Source organism: Geotrypetes seraphini, chromosome 2, assembly GCF_902459505.1.
Source record: "Geotrypetes seraphini chromosome 2, aGeoSer1.1, whole genome shotgun sequence".
Lineage (NCBI taxonomy): Eukaryota > Metazoa > Chordata > Amphibia > Gymnophiona > Dermophiidae > Geotrypetes > Geotrypetes seraphini.
Genome location: NC_047085.1, coordinates 308,359,146 through 308,385,692, shown reverse-complemented (window position 1 = coordinate 308,385,692; position 26,547 = coordinate 308,359,146). Strand labels below are relative to the sequence as shown.

The 26,547-nt window shown below is 43.4% G+C and overlaps 1 protein-coding gene across 2 annotated transcripts in view; it reads right to left on the bottom strand.

The window, feature by feature from the left end:
* Positions 1 to 26,547, bottom strand: part of UBE2E1 (ubiquitin conjugating enzyme E2 E1) — a 102,023-nt gene that overhangs the window by 7,280 nt on the left and 68,196 nt on the right. For both annotated transcript variants that reach the window (XM_033929947.1, XM_033929946.1), the window contains exon 5: positions 8,085 to 8,232. In XM_033929947.1, the coding sequence (XP_033785838.1) occupies positions 8,085 to 8,232 (148 nt within the window). The remainder of the gene's footprint in view (positions 1 to 8,084; positions 8,233 to 26,547) is intronic.

Genomic DNA, 26,547 nt, shown 5'->3' with positions numbered 1-26,547 from the left:
CTGCTGTTCAAAGGGAACTGTTCAATGGCATGGAGACAAAGCAGAGCTTGAGCTTCCTGAAGAAGAAGGACGGTCTGGGATGGACTGGAGGGATACTCTCTTGGAGGAAGCTCTGGTGGAATCTGAGTGAAATGAAGAGAGTATCCTTCCCGTATGATGGATAGCACCGAGAGGTCGGATGTGATTGTTTCCCATCGGTGGTAAAAATGATGGAGACGACCTCTAATAGGGGGAAGAAAGGTCAGAAACAGAACGGTGGAGGTTATGCTCTGTTTTAAACAGTCAAAAAGGCTGTGCCTTAGGTGCAGCAAAAGATTGAGGTTTTTGTTGCTTCTGATTCTGCTGATTCTTAGGAGGAGGGTGATTTTAAGGAGCCGCTCTTGGAGCGAAACGCCTCTGGTAAATTGGAGGAGAACGTGCAGGTTTAAAAGCAGGAGCTGGCTTTGGCTTAGGTCTGACAATAGAAGTGAAGGATTTTTCATGCTCAGACAATTTCTTTGGTGGCTGCCTCAATAGATTCATCGAAGAGGTCATTGCCTGCACAAGGAATATTAGCCAAGCGATCCTGAAGATTAGGATCCATGTCAATGGTATGAAGCCAAGCGAGGTGGCGCATTGCTACAGAACAAGCAGCCGCCCTGGCAGACAACTCGAAGGCATCATAAGAAGACTGGAGGAGATGTAATCTGAATTGTGATAGAGAAGCTATGACTTCTTGAAATTCAAAGTGTTTTTGAGTATCCAAATAACTCAAAAATTTAGGCATAAGAGTAATGAGGAACTCAAAATAAGTAATAAAATGAAAATTATAATTAAGGACTTTAGAGGACATCATAGAATTTTGATAGATGCGACGTCCGAATTTGTCCATAGTTTTCCCTTCCCTTCCAGGAGTAACGGTGGCATAAACCTTGGAAAGATGGGACCTCTTTAAGGATGACTCCACAAGCAGGGATTGGTGAGATAACTGTGAGCTGTCAAATCCTTTGCAATGGAGAGTTTTATATCTAGAGTCCAATTTGCCTGGAACAGCTGGAATGGTATAAGGGGGTCTCTAGGCATCTGGCAAAAGTCTGAGACAAAAGCTTGTGAAGAGGAAGCTTAAGTGACTCTGCCGGAGGTTGAGGAAGATGCACGACTTCGAGATACTCCTTAGAGTATTTGGAACCAGCATCTAACTGAAGATCTAACAGCCATCTGAGGAAGAAAAGATGAAAAAGATAGCTGATCCGCCAATGCTTTGCCTCGAGAAGGACTCGAGGTCATCGAGGCAGCCTGTGTCGAAGATGAAGCTTCGGCAGGAAAAAAGGCATTAAAAGAATATGGAGACTTGGACGAAGCAATCGAAACCGCTGAATCCTCTAGGTGTGGAAGTGGAGATCTCGATCAAGGAGTTGGCGGTCTAGTAGAAGTAGGAGTAGATCGAGGCTTAGTTGAAGAGGGATGTTCTTTAGAAGAACTATGCCTGGAAGTATGCCTCGATGAAGGCCTCAATCGTCGGTGAGAATGGTGCTTGGAAGCAGATCTCGAAGATCGAGGAGACTTCATCTCGGTGACAGAAGCAGCCAATGCCAAGGAATATATAGGGCTGGCGGCTGTGGATCGAAGCTCCAGAGGCTTGGTGGAGGAATCTCGATACACTCCCAAAGACTCTGCTCCTTGTACAGAGTGTGAGGATACCTGCCGAGGCACTTGCAAAGATTCTGCTCCTTGCTTCATGTGCTTAGATGCCAGACCAGACACTCGCAGAGACTCTGCTCCCTGCAAAGAGTGTGCAAGCTCAGACTGAGGCAAAGGAAGAGGCTTGACCTCGTGGGAATCTGCAGAATGCCCAGGCTGGATGAGAGGAAGAAGATTTGGTCCCATATCAGTAATGTGCTTCGACTTGGAAGTCTTAGGCACCTTAAGCACCACCGCTGGAACTTTCTGCTGAGCTATCTGACCTGAGGATACAGGGAAAGATACAGCAGTAGTCATCGAGGAGAGACCCGCTGCAAATGAAGAAGGTCTGATGAGGCTCAAGGTCGAAGCAGTAAAAGCAGGAGGAATCTCGGTCAAAGGTGAGGTCGAGGCCGCCTTCGAATTCGAGGGAGCGGAGGAAGAATTCATCCCGAAGAGCTTCTCCACCAAAATGTGATGACATTTAAGGGCTCGAGGTTGAAAAGTAGCACAGCGTTCGCACTTCGGTTGATGGTCCGGCCCAAGGCACTTGAGGCACCAACGATGTGGGTCCGAGGGAAATCGCATGCTGGCACTGGCTACACATCTTGAAGCCCATTGCTGGCCGGGACATAGGAGGAAAAATAGCCGCCGCAAAATCGAAGCCCCTGGGCTGCGGCCGAGTGGCCTGCCCCGGCAGCCGAACGGAAGAAATTAAAATTTTTAAAAAAATAGAAATAAAAGAAAAACAGCGATTCGTGAAGGAAAGAACACAAACTGCGGTGTAGAGAAGGCACGAAGTAACAAAGTTAAACGCAGAGAGTCAAAGATGGACTTCTCGGCTCCGGAAAACTTAGAACTGAGGCGACGCGACCTATGTTGGGTGGGAAGGCACTCGCGCATGCGCGGTCGACTCAAAACTTCTAGTTTCTACAAGCAAGTCTGCTTGCGAGCTTCTGCATCCGGGCTCCGTTGATGACGTCACCCATATGTGAGAATAAGCGGCCTGCTTGTCCTGGGATAAAGTAGAATTTCCTAACATTGCTCTTGAATCTACCATCCCTCAACCTCAAATTATGTCCTCTGGTTTTACCATTTTCCTTTTTCTGGAAAAGATTTTGTTCTACGTTAATACCTTTCAAGCATTTGGACATCTGAATCATATCTCCCTGGTCCCTCCTTTCCTCTAGGGTAGTGGTTCCCAACCCTGTCCTGGAGGACCACCAGGTCAATTGGGTTTTCATGATAATCCAAAATGAGATGGACAGGATCTGAAGATCTCAAAAGATACCGAGCTGTCCGGTACAAGGACTGTAGATTGGGATGTAACGAAGATCCTTGACTCTGTGTGAGAAGAGATGGGAGGATCTGCAGTGGCATTGGTTCCTTAACATTGAGCTGAAGTGAAAGGGAGAACCACAGTTGACTGGGCCACCGAGGGGCTATGAGGATCAGCCCTGAAATCCAGAATGGGCCGCAGATCGCCCGTCTTCTTCGGAACAAGGAAATAACGGGAGTAAAACCCCCTGTTCTGCTGTTCCAAGGGAACTGGTTCGATGGCATGGAGACGAAGCAGAGCTTAAGCTTCCTGAAGAAGAAGGGAGGTCTGGGGTGGATTGTAAGGATACTCTCTTGGAGGAAGCTCTGGTGGAACCTGAGTGAAATGAAGAGAGTATCCTTCCCTGATGATGGTAAGCACCCAGAGGTCAGATGTAATTATTGTCCATAGGTTGTAAAAATGATGGAGATGACCTCCTATAGGGGGAAAAGGAGACAGAGACAGAACGGTGGAGGTTATGCTCTGTTGTAAACAGTCAAAAAAGCTGAGAGCCTTAGGTAGCAAAACGCCTTTGATAGATAAGAGCAGGGCGTGCAGGCTTGGCAGGAGCTGGCTTTGGCTTAGGTCTGAATATAGAAGCAAATGATTTTTCATGGTCAGATAATTTCTTGGTGGCTGCCTCAATAGATTCATCAAAGAGGTCATTGCCCTCACAAGGAATGTTAGCCAAGCGGTCTTGAAGATTAGAGTCCATGCCAATGGTACGAAGCCAGGCAAGACGACACATAGCTACAGAGCAAGCAGCCGCTCGGGCAGATAACTCTAAGGTATAATAAGATGATTGGAGGAGATGCAGACGTAATTGAGATAAAGAAGCAATGACTTCCTGAAACTCAAAATGCACTTGGGTATCCAAATAATTCCAAAAACTTTGGTAGAAGAGAATTAAGAAATTCAAAGTAAGTGATGAATTGAAAATTATAATTGAGGACTTTAGAGGACATCATAGCATTCTGGTAGATGCGACGTCCAAATTTGTCCATAGTTTTCCCTTCCCTTCCAGGAGGGATGGTGGCGTAAACCTTGGAAGGATGGGACCTTTTCAAGGAGGACTCGACGAGCAGGGATTGATGAGATAACTGAGAGTTGTCAAACCCTTTGCGATGCACAGTCTTATATCTAGAGTCCAATTTTCCTGGAACAGCTGGTATGGAAAAAGGTGTTTCCATGCAACGACCAAAAGTCTGATTCAAAAGCTTATGAAGTGGAAGCTTAAGAGACTCTGCCGTAGGTTGAGGAAGATGCATGACTTAGAGATACTTCTTAGAATATTTGGAGCCAGTATCCAATTGAATATCCAAGTCTACAGCCATCTGTCGCAGGAAAGACGAGAAAGATAGCTGATCTGCCACTGCTTTGCCTCAAGAAGGACTTGAGGACGTCGAGGCAGCCTGTGTCGAAGATGAAGCTTCGGCAGGGAAAAAGGCATCAAAAGAACCTGGTAACTTGGACGAGGCAATAGAGACTGGGACATCCTCGAGGTCCGGCATTGGAGACCTCGAGCGAGGAGTCAGTGGTCTGATGGAGGTTGGAATAGATCGAGGGTTCGAGGAAGATGGGCTGTCGTGAGAAGAAGAACTATGCCTGGAAGGATGCCTCGATGAAGGCCTCGAATGTCGGTGAGAACTGTGTCTGGAACCAGATCTTGAGGATCGAGGAGACTTTGCCAAGGAGACGTGGGCAGCCGATGCATGAATAGGACTAGAGGTTGTAGATCGAAGCTCCAGAGGCTTGTTGGAGGACGTGCTTGGATGCCAGACCAGACACTCGCAGAGACTCTGCTCCCTGCAAAGTGTGTGTAAGTTCAGACTGGGGCAAAGGAAGTGGCTCGACCTCGCGGGAGTCTGCTGAATGCTCAGGCTGGATAAGAGGAAGCAGTTTGGATCCCATGTTAGTAAGGAACTGAATAAACTGCTTCAGTAACATGGTCTGGAAAGAAGCCGGCAAGGATGGATCCGCATCTGAAACCGGACCACCTGCTTTGGCTGGAGGTTCCTTCAAGGTAGTGTGAGTGTGCTTCGACCTGGGAGTCTTAGACACTTTAATCACCACTGGTGGAACCGACTGCTGAGCTATCTGACCTGAGGAAACAGGGGAAGATACAGCAGATGACGTCGAAGCAAGAGCCGCTGCAAACGACAAAGGTCTGATGAGGCTCAAGGTGGAAGCAGTAGGCACAGAAGGAGCCTCGGTGGGAGTCGAGGCCGAAGACACCTTCAAAGTCGAGGGATCAGTAGAAGACTCCATCTCGAAGAGCTTGTCCACCAAAATGCAACACCGCTTAAATGCACGAGGCTGAAGTGTTTGGCAAGGCAGGCACAACCTAGGATGATGTTTCAGCCCAAGGCACTTGAGGCAGCATCCGTGAGGGTCCGTAAGAGAGATCGCACGCTGACACTTGCTACACCTCTTGAAGCCCATGGCAGGCCGGGACATAGAAGGAAAAATAGCCGCCGCAAAATCGAATCCCTTGGGCTGCGGCCGAGCGGCCTGTCCCAGAAAACGAACGTAAGAAGAAAATTTTTTTTAAAAACTAAAATAAAAAAAAAACCCACAAACCACGGCTGAGAGAAGGCACAAAGGAAGAAAGTTAAACACAGAGAGTCAAAGACGGACTTCTTGGCTCCACAGAAAACTGAGAACTGAAGAGACGCGCCCTGCGCTGGGCGGGAAGGCACTCGCGCATGCGCGGTGCGGGCGACTCGAAACTTCGAGTTTCTTCAAGCAAGTCTGCTTGTGAGGCGTCCGCATCCGGGCTCTGTCGATGATGTCACCCCATATGTGAGAATACCTGCCTGCTTGTCCTGGGATAAACATAGGCTAGTGGTCATACTGACTCGATATCACACCGTTTCCTTGGCAATGCTTGATAAACAAAACTTGAGATTCCCAGTATTTGCTTCTGGTACTGCTGGGATGTCTTGTGATTCAATAGCATGTGATGTGAAGTCATTATTTTTGCTATGGAAAATTACTATCATTAACCAGAAACCATGTGACTTGAATAGAACCAACAGAACATTGCTGGAGTATGCAAGTTATCATTGGATCCTAGTGAAGCAATTGTAATTTAATTGGAAGATGGAAAAACTAGGTATTTTTAATAATGAATTAATTGATGATGTCATAATCCAAATAAAATGGCCAGTCACTTGTAATTTGGTGAGATTCTTGGTTGTTTTCCTACCAATTAATAGGATGCCAAGAACTCCCAAGACCTTGAATGTTTAAACTACACTTTTGTGTCTGGTAGTTTTTTTTTCCTTGGCCTCTAGAGATAAAAGAAAAAGCTGAGGGGGTGTGTAGCCTGTTCATGTAGTTATTTAGACCAAACAATACTAGAAATGGACATATAGGAGACAGAGAAGAGAAATGCTGAACATGGGGAACAATACATACACGGAGATAGAAGGATGGTGAGCATGGGGAAAGAAGAAAAGTCAAATGGTCAGGAAACCCAGCAAGTGAGTTAAAAAAGACAAAGACCAGACCAGTGCCTGAGACTAACATGATTTGAATAATAAAATGACGAGACAACAAAAGGTAGAAAAAAATGTTATTTTCTATTTTGGGATTAGAATATATCAGATTTGAAATATGTATCCTGCTAGAGCTGGTGTTAGCCATAACTGGAGACTGTAAAGCCTAGGCATGGTTCTTTATATTCTAGCTCGCTTAGGGCTCTCTCTGACCAGGAGGTAGTTGCCCTAGTTCAGGGGTGTCCAATGTCGGTCCTCGAGGGCCGCAATCCAGTCGGGTTTTCAGGATTTCCCCAATGAATATGCATTGAAAGCAGTGCATGCAAATAGATCTCATGCATATTCATTGGGGAAATCCTGAAAACCCGACTGGATTGCGGCCCTCGAGGACCGACATTGGACACCCCTGCCCTAGTTAAATTACCCTAACACTATTCCTGCTATGTATGACTGAAGTATTCTGTTACCTTGATTTTGCTATGTAGCATTCTATAGTAATTTGGATTGTTCAGTTTTCTCGATAGTGGAGGGGATATTTGTGAAGGGGAGGGGAGACAGGTGTTTTGTTGATCCTCGCTCTATATTATTTGTGTTTATAAAATGACAATTGTACAGAATATTGTTTTTTTTTAAACTTTAATAAAATAAGTTCAATATAAAATCATAACTATTCAAGGCTTGTGCGGATGGGATCAGATGGGTTTTGGGCATGGGAACCGAACTCGCAGGGATTGGGACAAATTTTTTCCCCATGTCATTCTCTAAGCAGCAGTCAAAAAGCCTATAACTTGTTAGGAATTCTTAGGAAAGGAATGGAGAATAAAAAGTATCACAATGCCTATATATGGTATAATCACACCTTGAATACTGTAAGGTAAAGTTGGAAAAGATACAAGGGTCAATAAAATGATAAAGGAGCTGGAACAACTCCACAATGAGGGACGAGAAGAGGCAATGATATTTTGGCTTGGAGAAAAGACAACAGAGGAAATATGATAGGTCTATGAAATGATGAGTTGAGCGGAACAGGTAAATAAAACTCTAAAAAAAGTATGAATGAGGGACACGTCATGAAGTTACTAAATAGCATGTTTAAAAGAAATTAGAGAACATTTTTTTCATTCAAATGCACAATTAAATTCTAGAATTCATTGTTGGAGGATGTGGCAAAAACAATTAGCTTGGCTGGGTTTACAAAAAGGTTAGATAAGTTCCTGGAGGAAAAGTCCATAGACGGCTATTAACAAGGTAGACTTGGGGAAAGCAGCACATATCTAGCTACTTTATGGAGATTTTGCTAAGCACTTATTGGCCACAGTTGGACTTGAACCTTTGCTCTGATATGGCAATGGAAGTCTGAAGTGAATATATACAACCAGTGTCACTGAATATGTTATTTAAATGCCATAGCTGGCATGTCACTAAATATGCTGACTGCTGCTGCTTATAGACCCCTAGTAATTTCTAGTCAAAATATATATGTATAATATTGGGAATACAGCATTTTAGGATATTTTTAAATATCAATATCCCTTTAAAACTACATTACTGATGCTACAAATTTATGAATAAAAGACCAATTTGTTTAAAAGCTAGCTATTTCTTACCAGGATTGCAGTCTGTGAGAAGTGAGCAGATTGAAAGGAGAACTTTAGAAATGGTTAGTGCTGGACTCCAATTGTCCTTCAGGATGTCCAGGCAGATTACTCCCTGGCTGTTAATATTACAGTGATAAATTCTTGTCCGAAATGTAACCTGGAATACAAAAGCACAGAAGAGTTTTTAGCGCTGGCTGGCGGGCTGAATGTTCTGCGCTGTTCTGACGATCATAAGAAATCTATGACCATTCAGCATTCTGGCTTATACTACAAACTGAAGGAATGGTACAGTTTAGGGGGTAAAGAAACAGTGGTGCATATCCCCCAATACTGAACAAAATATAAAGATAGCAGATGTAAATTTGAAAAAAAGAGAAATATCAAATCACTTTACAAATTAGCAAATACAAATAAAACAAAAAAATGGAAAATAAGATACCATTTTATTGGACTAACACATTTTTAAATTAGCTTTCAGAGGTCAAAACCTCTTTCCTTAGGTCAGTAAAGCATACTGCTATTAGAGTATACTGTCCTGACCTGAGGAAGAATTTGGCCTCTGAAAGTTAATCAAACATGTAAAAAAATTAGTCCAATAAAAGGATCACTATTTCTGTTTCTAAACATTTATCAACATAGCTACAATACTACTTTATCCTAAAGCAAAAAAATAAAAAATAGAATTTTTTTCTACCTTTGTCATGTGGTTTCTGCTTTTCTCATCTTCTTGTCATTCTCTTTCTTCCATCCACTGTCTGCCCCTTCCAGAAAATGTGTGCCTCCCTCTGCAATCTCTCCTCCTGCACCCCCCCCTTGGTCTGGCATCCATCATCTTCCCACTGTTCCCCTCATGGTCTGGCATCTTTCAATTTCCCTCCTCCCTGTGTTTTTTAGCATCTCTCTCTCTTCTCATTTCCTCCACTCAGATCCGACATCTCTGTGTCCTTCCCCGTTCTTTGGCATCTCCCTCCTCTCTCTTCCCTTTCCTTCTCTGGTCTTCTCTATCTCACTATCTTCTTCCTCCATCCAGCATGTGGGAAAGCAGCAGCAGCAGCAGTGGTGAGGAGGTGAGCGCTGGGCACAAGTTCTCCCCACTTCCATCATCTGCCCTGCCCCTTTCTTCCCACATCCATCATCTACCGTGCTTTAGCCCCTTCTCTCTCTCTCCCTCCACCCTAGGCCCATCTCACTCACCTTTCACTCCAATTTTTTTTTTCCAAACGGTGACCCCCCCAGCATCGATTTGCAACGCAGCCCCCCCCAATCGGCTACGCAGGCCCCCCCCCAATCGACAGACCGATCGGCAATGGACCCTCCTCCCCTTTCGACGGAAAGTAAGATAAGCAAGGACCGTGAGTAAGAAAGGCAACGGCAACTGTAATTTTCCAAGCGGTGCTGCTTGCCTAAAGCTTCCCTCTGACGCAGATTCCTGTTCCCGCCATTGCCGATTGTTCCACCGATTGGGGGTGGGGTGGGGAATCCGCTTTGCCGATCGATGCTGGGGGGCCCATCGCCGTTTGAAAAAAGAAATACCCTCCTTCATCGGGCCCCCCTGACCATTTTGGGACTATTCGTTAATCCAGCCCTGCAAGTGGGTGTACTTTGAAGCAGACCCTCTGCTTCAGAGTCTGCATTCTCCCACAGCCAGAGCTGTCCCCCAAGGGGATCCTCTGCAGCGCAAAAAACAAGCCTCGCAAAATAGCAGAAAAAAAAGACTGAATTTAAAGAAAAATAAATATGAGCAAAAAAGACAAGCACCTACTTTCTCACTTGTAGAAAGACAACAGAGGAATTGGAGGACAACCCATTGGTAAGAGAGAAGGAGCAAAAGTATGCAAATGAAGCTTCCTACAAGAATTCTCACAAAAATGGATTGACCACCCAAAGGTTCAGGAATAGAGTGGTGTTGTACAAGAAAAAGGCCTTTTGGAATGACAGTGAAATCAAAATACTGCATCAAAATCTGAATTAATCTTTTACACAAAATTACATCAATACATGGCATACATTACACAAAATTAGACAATGTTTTCATTTTCTGATTGCCTGTGAGCAGAAACCTTTTTTCTTTAACTGGTGTCATTGTGTTTCTTCAGCTAGATAACATCCCCCTTGTAGGTCTGTAGAATTTAATCTAGAAACATCTATATTATAAGAACACACAAAGAAATGTGAATAAGTTAAAAAAAAAAAAAAAAAATCCATGCTGCATAGAAAAATATGTCTACTACTTTTTTTTAAAATTCGCTATTGATGGTCCTTTTTTTAAATGATTTGCTGGTAGTCTGCTGTCCTCTAGTGGTGGCATGAAAATGTTACAACTTCTAAATTTAGCATAACCCATTGAAATAGTATCTCTCTATTGTCAGTACAGCCTCTAAAAAACAAAACAAACTATAAATCATTCCTCTACAGAAAGAAATTAAAGTGGCCTGAAACTCACCAATGACTTTTACATGAACTCTCTCCTAGCAGAACTATACCTAACTCAAGATTACCTTTTCATTAGAAAGCAGGTGAAAGCTTGACTTTTAATTGGATTGTGCTATCAGCTTGTTGCCTGCATATAGGGTGGGCCAAAAGTTGGTATACAATATTTATTTCATTTTATTTTCCTGTCCCGGTGAGTTCCTTTCCTGCAAGCTCTGTCCTCATCTGCACAAGCCTCAAACACTTTAAAATCATGTTAGAAGCTTGTGCGGTTAAGGCAGAGCTTACAGAAATGGGGCAAGGACAGGGACAGTGACTAAACTTGTGGGATGGGGAAATTGAGTTCCTGTGGGGATGGGGACAAATTTGTCCCCGTGTCATGCTCTACTTAACAATAATCAAGTAAAAGTGAAACTGTAACTGACAGAAAATCTTCACACGAATGTTATTCGTGACACCGGTAAAATAAAAACAAACAATGCATTAACTACTGTATACCTACTTTTGGCCTACCCTGTGAAATATATGGAAACCACTTTAACTGTCCTACAGAAAGGTGGTACAGTAGAATCTCAGTTGTCTCTCCCTTCCCACCTCATTTTATCATCCCCACAACCTCCGCTTGTAGGCCCAGCATCTTCTTTCTTTCTTTCTTGGTCACTTTCTCTTCCCCCTTCTCCCCCACTCTCTCCTTCCCTTACCCAAAGCAGCAAAGTCAGTCCTGACAACACCCTTCCTTCCCTCCCTCACCTGATGATGTAGTGCAGATGGTGAGCAGAGGAATCGCTAATAAACAGGCAACTTCTAGTCAGCCCTGGCAGGGCCTTTCTTCTGCCGCTACATAGTTAGGTGAGGGAGAGAGACTGGCTGGCTGTGATGCTTCGGGAGCTGGAAGGAGGGAGGCTGGTGGTTGCCGTGATGCTTCAAGAGCTGGAGGGAGGGAGACTGGTGGCTGCCGTGATGCTTCAAGAGCTGGAAGGAGGGAGACTGACGGCTGTTGTGATGCTTCAGGAAGTGGAGGGAGGGAGAATGGTGGCTGACGTGATGCTTCAAGAGCTGGGGGGGGGGGGGGGGCTGCTGTGATGCTCCGGGAGCTGGAGGGAGATTTGTAGCTGCTGCTGATGCCTCTGAGCCTGGAGGGAGGGAGATTTGTGGCTGCTGCTGATGCCTCTGGAGCTGGAGGGAGAGGAGGTTATTGGGTCAGGAGCACCACTTTGGACGTTGTCTCAGGAGCACGGGAGACAATTCTTTTTTTTTTTTGCTGATAATTTTTTTGCCAGTTGGTTGAGAGTGCCTTTAGTTGAATGCCAGTTAGCCGAGATTCTACTGTATATCAAATCCATGGCCCTTATTGCCTTAATTATCTAGTCTGATACTTGCATAAAATCATACTAGTACCTATGAGCTCCTAGGAATTATCATTAAACCTGGACTATTTTCGTAGTATCTCAGATATCCAATACAATTAAAACATCTTGGATTTTATGTGTTGCAGACTAGAGAATGACATGAGGACAAATTTTTCCCCATTCCCACAGGAACTCAATCTCTCTGTCCCGTCCCTGCAAGTTTTGTTGCTGTACCTCTCCCTGCCCCATTCCTGTAAGCTCTGCCTTAACCGCACAAGCCTCAAACACTTATGATTTTAAAGTGTTTGAGGCTTGTGCAGATGAGGACACAGCTTGAAGGAATGGGGCAAGGACAGGAAAAGAACTTATGGGGATGGGAAAATGAGTTCCCGCGGGGACAAGGAAAAATTTGTCCTCTTGTCATTCTCTATTGCAGACCTCTCGGATCAGTACGGATTTGGGATACCTCAGAGGCTGGTACATGTGCAGCATTTTTTTTACCACTGCCCACCAGCCCCATGCCCATTTCTCCTATCACCCCTCACCAGCACCATGCTACATCTCTCCCTCTATCACTATGTCCAACATTTCTCCCTCTCATCTTTCTATTTCCCATGCATCTCTACCTTACTCCTCTCTCTAGCCTAATTTTCCTCTTTCTTCCTTTCCCTTTGTGCCATCTTTTTCTCTCTCACTCATACCCAACAATTTTCCCTTTCTATTCCCTGCCTTGTGTCCCAAGTTCATGCTCCCTCACTTTCTTCTGTGTCCCGAGTTTGTGCCCCCATCTCATCTCCCCACCTTCCAGTCTTTGTCTCAAGATTGTGCCCTTCCTATGTCTCAACGCGCTCCTTTCCCCCAGATCATGTCCCCTCTCTCCTTACTTGCTTGCTCCAGGGCCGTCCAGCTGGTCTGCTCCTTCCTACCTTCAGCAGCACTTGTTGCAGAGGCGTGGGCAGCCGCTGCAAGTGCTGGCCTACAAGCCTTCTCTCAGATGTCAGCTTGGACATAGGAGAGAAGGCTTGTGGGTCAGCCAAGTGCAGCAGCTGCCTGCATCCCAGCAACAAGTACTGCTGAAGGCAGGAAGGAGCAGCAGCCTACCTGGAAGGAGGTAACTAGGATCCCCCGCTGACCTGGAAGGCTTTCCTCTGATGTCGGCTCTGATGTCGGCCTTCTGGGTTGGCTTCGGCGGAGAGCAGGCAAGAAGGAGGGCATGGGATCCCCGGCAGCCATTAAGCAGGAAATGGGGAGGGGGTGCGGAAGAACCGTGCAGTGCGTACCCTCAACAAGCGGCTCACATACCCCTAAGGGTATACATACCGCGTGTTGAGAACCTCTGTTTTACAGTAGCTGGAAATGGGAAGAATTACTGCCTCAAGCTGGAAATGTCCTTTCAATGTTGATCTTTGGGCTGCCAGTCAGACCGTGTCTGACCGTACCTTCACCCCCACAGACCAATGGATGTGCTAACAAAAAATGGGGGAGGCACAAAACGGCACCCTGCGAGACACTGATGAGCCTCCTATGGATGCCAAACAGCCTGTGCTTGAACCCTGCTAGGCAGGAGGGGAGCTCTAAAAATACTTGTGCAGGCTGACCAACAGATACCACCAAGAATCGGCCAGAGTCTGCTTCTCCACTCCGGCGGCGCTGAAATCAAGGTGAAAGCTCCGAGCACTGAAAACACTGAATAAAGGTTGAAAACACCAAATAAAATAAGAGAGCAGAACAGAAACACTCCTTCCGGCTCATGTGCAGAAGGGAAAAACCATAGATGGCAGTAGAGCTCCCAGTGAAGTAGGAGGGACACAGAAAAAATCCAGAGTGGATTCCTTCTGCATATGGCTCATGGCCAAGGGGAGATAACCCGCTTGTTTAGAATGACACACTTATTGCACTGGTATATAGATTCTATTCCAAACATGTTTGTCAACCCAACAATAAACTAAAGGCTAGGAGATCTGAAGTCTGATGGCCATTTGGTAACCTACTAGACAAATCACTTTAGGGTTGCTGATAACCACAGGATTTGTGTTAAAGTGCTGCTGAACACTACTGTTCCCATGGCTGCAAAGAAATCACTGGACCGGAGAGCTAGGCTGATTGCTAGACAAATGTTAAAGTACCTGCATATATTACCAGAATACTGCAAATACCATTTTGTTTAATACGCTGTATATTTTGTTGTACATTTGGCGCCGGGATAGGTAGATGGAGAAGGTGCCTCCCTCCTTGTTTGTCTTAATTTGATTTTATTTCTAGTTTTTATCCCCATCTTAAGCTAGATTTTTAAATCTTTAATGTGGTATCCATTCACAAAAGTGGTCACAGGGATGAAGCGGGAAACTACAGGCCGGTGAGCCTCACTTCGGTTGTTGGAAAAATAATGGAAGTGTTGCTGAAAGAAAGGATAATGTACTTCCTTGAATCTAATGGGTTACAGGATCCGAGGCAACATGGCTTTACAAAACGCAAATCGTGCCAAACGAACCTGATTGAATTTTTTGATTGGGTGACTGGAGAGCTGGATCGAGGACATATGCTAGATATAATTTACTTAGATTTCAGCAAAGCCTTTGATACGGTTCATCATAGAAGGCTGTTGAACAAACTTGAAGGACTCAAAGTGGTGAACTGGGTTAGAAACTGGTTGTCGGACAGACGCCAAAGGGTGGTGGTTAATGGAAGTCGCTCGGAGGAAGGAAAGGTGAATAGTGGAGTCCCTCAGGGTTCGGTGCTGGGGCCGATCCTGTTCAATATGTTTGAGAGTGACACTGCTGAAGGGTTAGAAGAAAAGTGTACCTTTTTGCAGATGATACCAAGATTTGTAACAGAGTAGACACTGAAGAGGGAGTGGAAAATATGAAAAAGGATCTGCAAAAGTTAGAGGAATGGTCTAATGCCTGGCAACTAAAATTCAATGCAAAGAAATGCAGAGTAATGCATTTGGGGATTAATAATCTGAAGGAACCGTATATGCTGGGAGGTGAGAAGCTGATATACACGGACGGGGAGAGGGACCTTGGGGTGATAGTGTCCGTAGATCTAAAGGCGAAAAAACAGTGTGACAAGGCAGTGGCTGCTGCCAGAAGGATGCTGGGCTGAATAAAGAGAGGTGTAGCCAGTAGAAGGAAGGTGTTGATGCCCCAGTACAGGTCATTGGTGAGGCCCCACTTGGAGTATTGTGTTCAGATTTGGAGACCGTATCTGGCGAAGGACGTAAGAAGACTTGAAGCGGTCCAGAGGAGGGCAACGAAAATGATAGGAGGCTTGTGCCAGAAGATGTATGAGGAGAGAATGGAAGCCCTGAATATGTATACCCTAGAGGAAAGGAGGGACAGGGGAGATATGATTCAGAAGTACAAAATCTTTTCCAGAGAAAGGAAAATGGTAAAACCAGAGGACATAATTTGAGGTTGAGAGGTGGTATATTCAAGAGCAATGTTAGGAAATTCTACTTTATAGTGAGGGTGGTGGATGCTTGGAATGCGCTCCCGAAAGAGGTGGTGGAGAAGAAAACAGTGATGGAGTTCAGAGAAATGTGGGATGAACACAGAGGATCTAGAATCAGAAAATAATATTGAACTAAGGCCAGTACTGGGCAGACTTGCATGGTCTGTATATGGCCATTTGGGGGAGGATGGGCTGGAGAGGGCTTCAATGGCCGAGAGGGTGTAGATGGGCTGGAGTAGGTTTTGACGGAGATTTCAGCAGTTGGAACCCAAGCACAGTACCGGGTAGAGCTTTGGATTCTTGCCCAGAAATAGCTAAGAAGAAAAAATGTAAAAAATTTAAATTGGGGGGCGTGGCTTGGAGGTGCATGCGAATGGTCGGGTGAAGAGAGAGCTCCTGATGAATACAGACATTTTATAATTGAAAAAATATAAAAGTATCGGAAAATTTTTTTAAAAAGCCGGTCCATAGAATTAATAAGATATTATGGCTTCGGGGAAGCAAAGCAAAGCATATTCTGGGTTGACAAGTGCGGGAAAGAGATCAAAACCAGAGCCAGTTACACCGTCGAAGACTCCATTACCAAAAGAATGTAAATGTGAGGAAGAAATAATTAAAGAACTTAAAGCAATTAAAGAAATTGTCCTGATGAATTCAAAAAAATTAAACGACTTACAGGAGGAAGTTTCTACATTAAATAGAAGAACTGAGGTACTAGAAATAAAAGTCTGCAAACTGGAAAAGAATGTGGAGAGTTTTGAAAAGGAAAGAGGCAGTTTAAAGTGGACAGAGAGAAAATTATAATGCTTACCAAGGAGTTGGAGGATTGCTCAAATAAAATGAGGAGATCCAACCTGAAATTATTACGCGTACCGGAAGGGGTGGAGAAAGGGAACCCGATTTCCTTTGTAGAAAATTTTATTATGAAAGTCCTGCCTTTAAAAACCAAACATCCAATTGAAATTGAGCGTGCACACAGGGTAACTATGAAAAGACCAGAAAACTTTATAGGTCCTCGCCCGATAATTTTTAAGCTTTTTAGATATCAGCACGCTATAGAAATAATACGGCTGGCTAAAGAGAATCATAATTTAAGATGTACCGGACTTTGCAAAATCCACAGCAGAAAGAAGGAAGCAGTTTTTAGATTTAAGACCATCTTTAAGGGAAATTGGTGCAAAGTACGGTTTACTATATCTTGCTATCATGAAGATAACAGTAGATAATAAAACACTTAGCTTTGACCATCCTGATAAGTTAAAAATGTTTTTAAGTCAAAGGGAACAACCTATGAATGAATGAGAAGATGAGCTATGATATGATTCCCTTGGTGCTTTGATTATATGAGACTATATTTTTATAAGATTAAAAGAGAGGTTTTTCCTTCTTTGATATGTTTTTGATTTCTAACGATGATAGACCTAAGGAGAACGGTATATATTTGAAATTCTACAGTTAATATGCAGAGGATGGAGGTTGAGGCAGATAAAGTAGCTTTGGTTGAAAGACCCCCAGTTTATAAAATGGTCTAAGTCCATTTTTAGTATGTGCCTATAAAAGGGAGCTTTCCTGACTGAGTAGTTTATTTGATGAAGACGGCTGAAGAGGATTAAAACTGGCCTGTCATAATGACAATTCTGGTACATAACAATCTATGAAGAGGCTAAGTTGGAAGATTAATGATTTCAGAACGGACTGTAGATTATATATAATTTACTATGTGTGCTATAGACATAGCCATAGTAATACAACCTAACGGATTAAGCTGTGGGGTCTCTGAGGTATAATGGAAGCTGCTAATTATTGTTATGGAGTATGCTGATTAGTGGAGTGAAGGAATTGTCTTCTGCAATCTTAAAATGGACGAAGTCATTAAAGCTCACTTTTTCAAAGAGATGAAATATATCTACATGTATTCCTTTTGGAGTTTGTGATTTCCTGAATTGTTCTGAATGACTCTGAAGTCTTGGTTGCACATTATCGAAAGTAACTATCATTTTACCAACTCCTATCATAATTCTATCCACTCTGTAGAGGGGTGACATGTCACGGATTATTTCTGATGCAAAGAAAGAGTAAAGCAAAGTTTTGATCAGATTGAAGTTGCAGAACTTATTGCTGCCAATGTTAATGGTGTGGATCATCCTGGCAGAATAAACTCCTTCCAGTGTAATAGAGGATGTGAACTGGTATTATATAATGTCACGGCGGTTTCAGAGAGTCATGATGCAGCACTTGTGTTCCAGCTTACCATCAGGGATGAGGAATGTAATATTTTTAATAACATGAAGAGGACTGAATATCGGACGTTTCATCAAGCCTTTATTGACATTGTTCTAGTAATAGAAATGACAGAGCACATTGAATATGTCAATAAGTTCGTGCACAGCATGAATAAGACTCTGGCTGCAATAGAAGAAATGTGTGTGATATTGATGATGACTCAATTAAAACTATCCTTACATCTCCTGAAAACGGTATTTCTATTTAAATGTATTTGGATAAAGTGTGCTGACATTTCCAATACATGCAAAGTACAGGATGCATATCAGAGGAATATTTTGCACAGATTGATGAAGAAAATGTTCGTGGAAGATCTGTATTCCTTAATACAAAAAGCTGGAATAAAGAAAGTTTTCAGTTGTTGGTTTTACATCGGAGGTTGGAGTGTTTTTAGTTCTTTGACAGTTCATTTCATATGAAGGATCTACATTGTGGTGGCGTGTATGGAGGATACGGATTTATGGACTCCGAGTTTAGATTTTAGTTAATTGTTTACAAAAGTTAACATCTTTTATAATGTCTGCCTTAGTAAAGAGGTTTAGTAAGCTCTATTATGCTAAAAAAAAAAAAAAAAAGTGAAGTTTAATACTTAGTTGATTAAAAGAGACAGGATCTTGTATATTTTATTTCTTTCTGTCCGTTTTCCTTGTGTCTACTGTTTACCTATGTATGTCTTTAACTGTATGAAATATTTATTGTTTTATGTTTCATTTTATCAAGTGATTATAGTTATATTATTTTTGTTTATTCTTTTATGGATTATATTATTTTTAATCAGTTTTTTTTCAAAGGATTTACATTAAGTACTAAGTGAATATATTTATTTATGACATCTGAATTAATTGATTATAAAAGTTTAGAAAGGTTTGAATATTATTTAAGGCTAAAAAGACAAGCAAAAATATAAAATCATTAGGGTTAGATAATTTGGTACAATCTTGTGATTTAAAAGATATATGGACAATACTTCATTTTAATGATCAGGAATTTTCTTTTTGCTCAAAAGTTCACAAGTCTTTTTCAAGAATTGATTATATTTTGGTATCAAATTCATTGGTACAGCAAGTAACACAAGCTTCCATTGATCCAATTATTTTATCAGATCGTGGAGGGGTGTGGATTAAATTTAAGTTTGATGAACAGGATAACAATAGTTTAATATGGAGATTTGATAATACAATGGTTGAGGATTCAGCTTTTCTTGAAGAACTTAATTTAAAGATATCTGAGTTTTTCCAATTAAATACTTCAGCAGATATTAGTACAGAAATATTATGGGATGCTTTTAAACCTACTATAAGAGGTAATATTATTTCATATTCTGTGCATATTAAAAAACAACTCGTTAAACAATTTTCTGATTTGGAAAAAGAAATTAAATATTTGGAATCTAAATTAGTTGATAAATGGCATCAAGATACATTGCAGGCTCTTTTAAAAGCAAAGGGTAAATATAATGAGTTATATTCAAGAATGGCAAGGAAAGATTTGTTTTCTCAACAAACCTTGTATTATGGAAATTCAAATAAGGCAGGAAGATTACTTGCAAATTATCTTAAAGCCAAGAAGAGAAGAACAAGAATAATAGCAATAAAGGATGAAAAAGGAAATACACATACTCAGATTATAATTATATTAAAACAGTTTCTTAATTTTTATAAAGATTTGTATTCTTCCGAGTCTTATGCTGATAAAGTACAAAATGGTTTAGAATTCTTAAAAATTATTGAGGGTCCAAAAATTCCTGATCACATAAAAAAAAAGTTTAGAAGAGCCTATATCATTAAAAGAACTAGAAGCAGTGTTGAAATCTCTTAGAGTTGGATCCGCTCCAGGTAGGGATAGTTTTATAGTGGAATTTTATAGATCTTTCCAAATTTCTTTATTACCCCATTTACTAAATTTATATCAATTTCAACTAAACAATGGTTGTATTACAGGTACTATGGCAGAATCTTTGACTATTGTTTTACCAAAGCCAAATAAAGATCCCACTTTGGTCTCAAATTACAGGCCTATATCTTTAATTAATGTGGATGGAAAATTATTAGCTAAAACATTGGCATTGAGGTTGGCTAAGACTCTCCCTTTTATCATTGATGTACACCAAACTGGATTTGTTGCGAACAGACATTTGTCTAGTAATACAAGATTGGCTTTTCACACATTAAATTTAACAAAAATCTTGAATGAACCGGCTTTCACTGAATCTCTAGATGCGGAAAAAGCATTTGATAGAGTGGAATGGACATTCATGTATCAGGCGTTGGATTGGTTTGGTATAGGTTCTGGATTTACAGGGCTCAGTTTTGGGCCCAATCCTATTCAACATCTTTATAAGAGACTTGGCAGAAGGGCTTCGAGGTAAAATAACATTTGACGCCAAACTGAGTAATGTAGTGGGCAAATGCACAACAGACGAAGATTCAGTGCCCGACAACATGATGCACGACCTACTCCTACTGGAGCGATGGTCTAGGACATGGCAACTCAACTTCAATGCCAAAAAATGCAAAGTTATGCACCTGGGCAGCCAGAATCCATGCAAGTCTTATACCCTTAATGGCGAGATCCTAGCAAAAACGGTAGCAGAACGAGACTTGGGGGTAATCGTCAGTGAGGACATGAAGTCTGCCAATCAAGTGGAGCAGGTTTCGTCCAAGGCAAGACAAATCATGGGCTGCATACGAAGGGGTTTCGTCAGTCGTAAGGCGGAAGTCATTATGCCATTGTATAGATCCATGGTGAGGCCCCACCTGGAATACTGTGTGCAATTCTGGAGGCCGCATTATCGCAAGGATATGCTGAGACTGGAGTCGGTGCAAAGAATGGCCACCCGGATGGTCTCGGGACTCAAGGATCTACCATACGAAAAACGGCTTGACAAATTACAGCTATACTCGCTCGAGGAGCGCAGAGAGAGGGGGGACATGATCGAGACGTTCAAGTATCTTACGGGCCGCATCGAGGCGGAGGAAGATATCTTCTTTTTCAAGGGTCCCACGACAACAAGAGGGCATCCGTTGAAAATCAGGGGCGGGAAACTACGAGGTGACACCAGGAAATTCTTTTTCACTGAAAGAGTGGTTGATCGCTGGAATAGTCTTCCACTACAGGTGATTGAGGCCAGCAGCGTGCCTGATTTTAAGGCCAAATGGGATCGGCACATGGGATCTCTTCACAGGGCAAAGGTAGGGGAGGGACATTAAGGTGGGCAGACTAGATGGGCCGTGGGCCCTTATCTGCCGTCTATTTCTATGTTTCTATGTTTCTATGATTCAAACTTTGTATAGCTCTCCTATGGCAAGATTATATATCTAATATAATAAAACCCTAAGCCGCGCATACGCACTCCCACTGCATGCGCTGGTTTTCCGTGAGCTGTAGGGACCCGCAGGTAGGAATGTGCATGCATGCTTAGGGTTCTGTTTTTCGGTCTGGTCTGCTCGCCTTGCCGTATTGTATTTTTTAGGTGAAAGACGCGGCGGTGGCTCCTCTCACGATCCCCGCCTGCGTCGGACTTCCGATGCAGGTGGGGATCTTGAGAGGAGCCGCCGCCGCATCTTTCAACTAAAAAATACAATACGGCAAGGCAAGCAGGGAGCAGGCCAGACCGAAGCTCCGACTTGAACTGCCAGTTGGCCGGCTCCCTTGCCGGAGTTATTTTTCAGTTTAAAGGTGCCGCGGCGGCTCCTGTCACGAGCCGCACCTGCTTCAGAGAAGACTTCTAATGCAGGAGGAGATCATTAGAGGAGCCGCCGCGGCACCTTTAAACTGAAAATAACTCCGGCAAGGGAGTCGGCCAGATCACCACGGCAACCACTCCCCCCCTCCCGCCCTCTCTCTGTCTGCCGAAAAAAACAAAAAAACCCCAACAATCGCTGGCATGTAGGGGGAAAGGGGAGCTTGCAACAACCAAAATTCCCGATGCCCGTGACTGTGACCCCCCCAAAGTAAACTCCCCTGGAGCAAGGGGGAAGAGGGAGATCATTCCCATCTGTCCAAAGAAGGAACCGGCAGGTTAGACGGTCAGCTGGGGGCAGGAGCAAGGGAATCAATCATGAGATGAGGGTGAAGGACAAGGAGGAGATTGATAGTTGGGTGGGGGCGGAAAGAGATGCCTGATTGGGAGTTGGGGCCTGGATTGGTGAGGAGAAGAGAGACATGGGATAGCCACTAGAGAGAGAGGCTTTGGGCTGGTGAGAGAAGCAAGCATTTGGAGTGCAGGTAGGAGAGAGAGTGCATGGATGGGGTGGCCCACCACCACCTCAGCGAACGAGAGCTAAAGGAACCCCTCCCCTCCCCCACCAGGAGTGTGCGGGCAACTGACCACAGCTGGATTGAGGAAAGAGCAAGGGATCCCTTAGCTGGCACCGCTGGAAGGCAGCTTCAGTGAGGGTCTGGGCAGGGAGAGCGACAGAAAGAAAAAAAGATAGAAAGAAATAAAGAAAGATAGACAGGGCAGGGAGAGAGACAGAAAGAAAAAAGATAGACGGGGCAGGGAGAGAGACAGAAAAAAAGGAAGAAAGAGACAGGGGGGCAGGAGAAAGACAGACAGATATCTATCTATTCTAGCACCCGTTAATGTAACGGGCTTAAACACTAGTTAATAATAATTTATTAGAACGCTTTACTTTGCATAGGGGAGTTAAGACAGGGATGTCCATTGTCTCCTTTGCTTTTTGATATTGTTTTAGAGCCCTTATTGTTAGCGATTCAACAGACAAAGGAGATACAGGGTATTCCTCGTAAAGAATGGGAATATAAATACTCTGCATTTGCAGAGAAATCCTACCACAACCATTCCTTGCCTGTTAGATTTGATAGAAAGTTTTGGAAAATTTTCAGGATATAAAATAAATTGAAATAAGTCTGAAATTCTTCCTCTCAATGTGCATTGTATAAAAAGCATGTTTGATACATTCTCTTTTGTATGGAAGGAGGATGGTTTAAAATATTTAGGAATTTGGATTAAAAACACAATAGATGACACTGTAGAAGAGAATGAAAAACTTTTATTAAAGAAGGTAACAGAATTGTGTGAACAATGGAATCCTTTACATTTATCTTGGTGGGGGAGAGTTCAAACTGTTAAAATGATGATATTGCCTGTGGTTTGTTATCAAATGGGAATGATACCGGTGTTTTTTCAGGGGTCTTTTTATAAAAAATTTAATTCTATTCTTACTAAATTTATTTGGCTAGGTAAAACCCCCAGAATTTCTCTAGTATCTTTACAAAAACCAATTAAGGAGGGTGGGGTAAATTTTCCCAACTTTTATAGGTACCATCAAGCCTATATTTTACGTCAAGGTATGTATTGGGTCCTCCCTAAACTCATTGAACACACTCCAGATTGGCTATATTTGGAATGGCGACTCATGTTTCCGTTACATCTTTGTCATGTTCTTAGTATCAAGATGCCTAGATTATATAAGGATAACAGAATTCTAATGGATACTTGGAAAACCTTACGATTTATTAATAACTTAACAGCTATTCCTATTAGTAAATCAACAAATCAAACCATATGGCTAAACCCCAAGATTCAAATTGGCGGATTTAAGATCATCTGGAAGTATTGGATGATTGCAGGAATTCGGACTTTAAATGATTTTATTTCAAATGGTAAACTGCTTGATTTTACACAATTGCAACATAAATTTGGTCTTAATAAATCACAAAGTTTTAGGTGGTTGCAACTGAAGCAGGCCATTCAGGTAGGGTTCCCTGAATGGAAAAGTCTTAATACACAGTACAGTCTGGAATTTTTATGCTTTCAGGTGGACTTTCTGGGTCACCAGGCCGCACAGTGGTATAAAAGTATTAGTGAATTTGTTAAAAAAAAGCCTAAAAATGGTCTTAGGGATATTTAGAGCATTGAGATTAAGCATCAGATTTCAGCATCTCAATGGCCACAAATTTGGTCTTGGAGGATGAGATATACATTGTCTGCATCTATGAGACAAATATGGTTTTTTCTTTTGCATAGAGCATTTTGGAAGTTAAATAGTTCAAAGTCTAATAGATGCTGGCATTGTAATCTTGAAGTAGGGACTTTAGATCATCTTTTGTTTTACTGTCCCTATATTTTAGCCTTTTGGAACTCAATATGGGATCAAGTAAATTGTTTATTGGAAAACCACGTGGCTTATGATACAGTATTATTTGGAATGTCTATGAGAAAAAAAAGAGTCAGATATCTTCACATAATAACATTCTTTTATTGATTATGACTGGAGTCGCTATTCAACATATCACTAATTGGAAAGATCACAGTAGATTCAATTTTAATTTTTGGTGGAATTCATTATGTCACATGTACAGAATGGAAAGATCATTAGCTATACAACATGGAAATTATAAGAACTTTATTAAAATTTGGGAGCCATTAACATCCTTTTGTAATGATTAAACGCCATTTTTCTATTGAAGTATACACCAGTTATTGTAGGGTGGGGGAGGATATTATTTTATTGTTCATTTTAGAAATTATTAATGGGTTTGATGGGAGGGGAGAGGGTTAAATATTTGTATTATGAGATATAATGGTAAGAATATCAAGTGATGTTTACTATGTTACTGATTTGATATTTGTACACTTGATGAAAGTTTGAAAATGAATAAAGATTAAAAAAAAAAAAATTAAATTGAATCAGGTTGGGCAGACTGGATGGACCATTCGGGTCTTTTACCTGCCCTCATCTACTATGTTACTATGTTTGTTACTTTTGTTTTTGTCATGATTCTGATCTGTCAAGGCTGGACAGGAATTTATCATTTTATTTTATTTTATTGGGGCCGACCGTTGGTTCCAATGGTCTTAACGGTAGTGGGCCCTTACCTGTCCTTGGCCACGGGGAAGATTGTGGGCTGTGGCAATGTGTGGTGGAGGGGTAATACTGCTCCCTGCAGTCGGCTTGTAGGGAGGATGGTGCATTGGAGAGAGCTTGGAGACTGCACGTCTGGAGAGAGGACAGCCTTTGAAGTTGGCTGGCGGGAAGTTGGAGGGCCCTGCAGTGATTGGTGACATCACATGGCCAGAGATCCCAATGAATCAGCCCTCCTGCTGTCCCTCCTCCGGCAATGACTTGACAGCTGTCGGTGATTGATGGGGAGCAGCCCGGTGATGATGTCTGCTCATTGGGGTGGAGGATACTGAGTTGGGATGGACTGGAGCTGCACATGGGCGGAAATCAGGTGCCAGTCAAGGGTTGGCTCTGGGGTTGGTCATCTGCTGCCTTCGGTTGTCTCGCCTGTAGTTGGAGACCTAATGGCCCTGATTCTCCAAAAGTGCGTCCCGATTTTAGGCAGCTGTAGGCGTCCTACAGCTGTCTAATCAGCCAATCGGGATGCACATTTTTAAAAAAAAATGCTCCCAGGGCAGGCAGCCTATATTGAAGGCGAGGCCCGCAAGACACCTAGGCCCTGATTCTGTATAGGACGCCTGGGAAAGGCGTCCTATTCAGAATCGGCCTAAACTAAACCCCGATTCTGTAAACCGGCGTCCATGTTACAGACGCGGGTTAGAGAATCGGGTTAGATTAGACACGGCCCGCTACACTTATCGTGGCAAGGGATCTCTCTGCCGCTATAAGTATAGCGGGCCGCGGCCCCCTGACCGATCGCTGGCAGGAGGGTGCCCAAACCCTCCTGCCAGAAGATGTCCTCCCCCCGACACTACCGACCGCCCCCCCCCCCGACATTACCGATCTCCCCCCCCCCCCGACAATATTGATCGCTGGCAGGAGGGTGCCCAATCCCTCCTGCCCGAAGACGCACCCCCCCCATCAGACCTTAGAGTTAGTGGGGATGGGCGGATCCGCTATGCCTAAGGCCTGATTGGTCCAGGCTTCTAGAGCCTGGGCCAATCAGGCCTTAGGCTTCGGCGGGAAGGGGCGGGCCCGCCTCATTTCGATGAGGCTTGCCTACCGGCTGGACGTGCAAGACCCATCTCGCCGTAAGAACAGGTTTGGTGGAGTGGAGGTTTGGGGGTTGTTAGCGCCGGGGGGGTGCGTCTTCGGACAGGAGGGATTGGGCACCCTCCTGCCAGCGATCGATATTGTCGGGGGGGGGGGGGGGGATCGGTAATGTCGGGGGGGGGGGGGCGGTCGGTAGTGTGCGTCTTCGGGCAGGAGGGATTGGGCACCCTCCTGCCAGCGATCGATATTGTCGGGGGGGGATCGGTAATGTCGGGGGGGGGGGGGGGGGGCGGTCGGTAGTGTGCTTCTTCGGGCAGGAGGGATTGGGCACCCTCCTGCCAGCGATCGATATTGTCGGGGGGGGGGGGATCGGTAATGTCGGGGGGGGGGGGGCGGTCGGTAGTGTGCGTCTTCGGGCAGGAGGGATTGGGCACCCTCCTGCCAGCGATCGGACAGGCCGCGGCCCGCTATATATATATATATATATATATACTTATATATATATATATACTTATAGAGAGATCTGTAAACCGCTTAGAACCTAACGGATGTAGCGGTATATAAGAAATAAATTACATAAATTACATTACATCCCTTGCCGCGATAAGTATAGCGGCCGCGTCTACTTACAATGTAGACCAGCATTTTGCTGGCCTACATTTTAAGCTTCTCCTCTACTAGGGAGACGCGTAGGGCCGCCTAGGTTCAGCCTAAGGTCCGCCTTAGGCCCTTAGACGAGCTTAGGCATCTTGCGGGTCTCCCTAGGCTCCCTGCCTGGGGAGCATTTTTAAAAAAAATAACGTGCATCCCGATTGGCTGATTAGACAGCTGTAGGACGCCTACAGCTGCCTAAAATCGGGATGCACTTTGGAGAATCAGGGCCAATATGTCTTGCTTTGGGACTTTGAGTCTTTTTCATTTACTTTAATTTTATTCTTTTTTTATTATTTAAATTATACCCTTCCCTCACCATTTTTGGAATTTTGTTATATCTTTACTATTTTATTAATTGTTTACTCAGGTACTTTAGCTAGA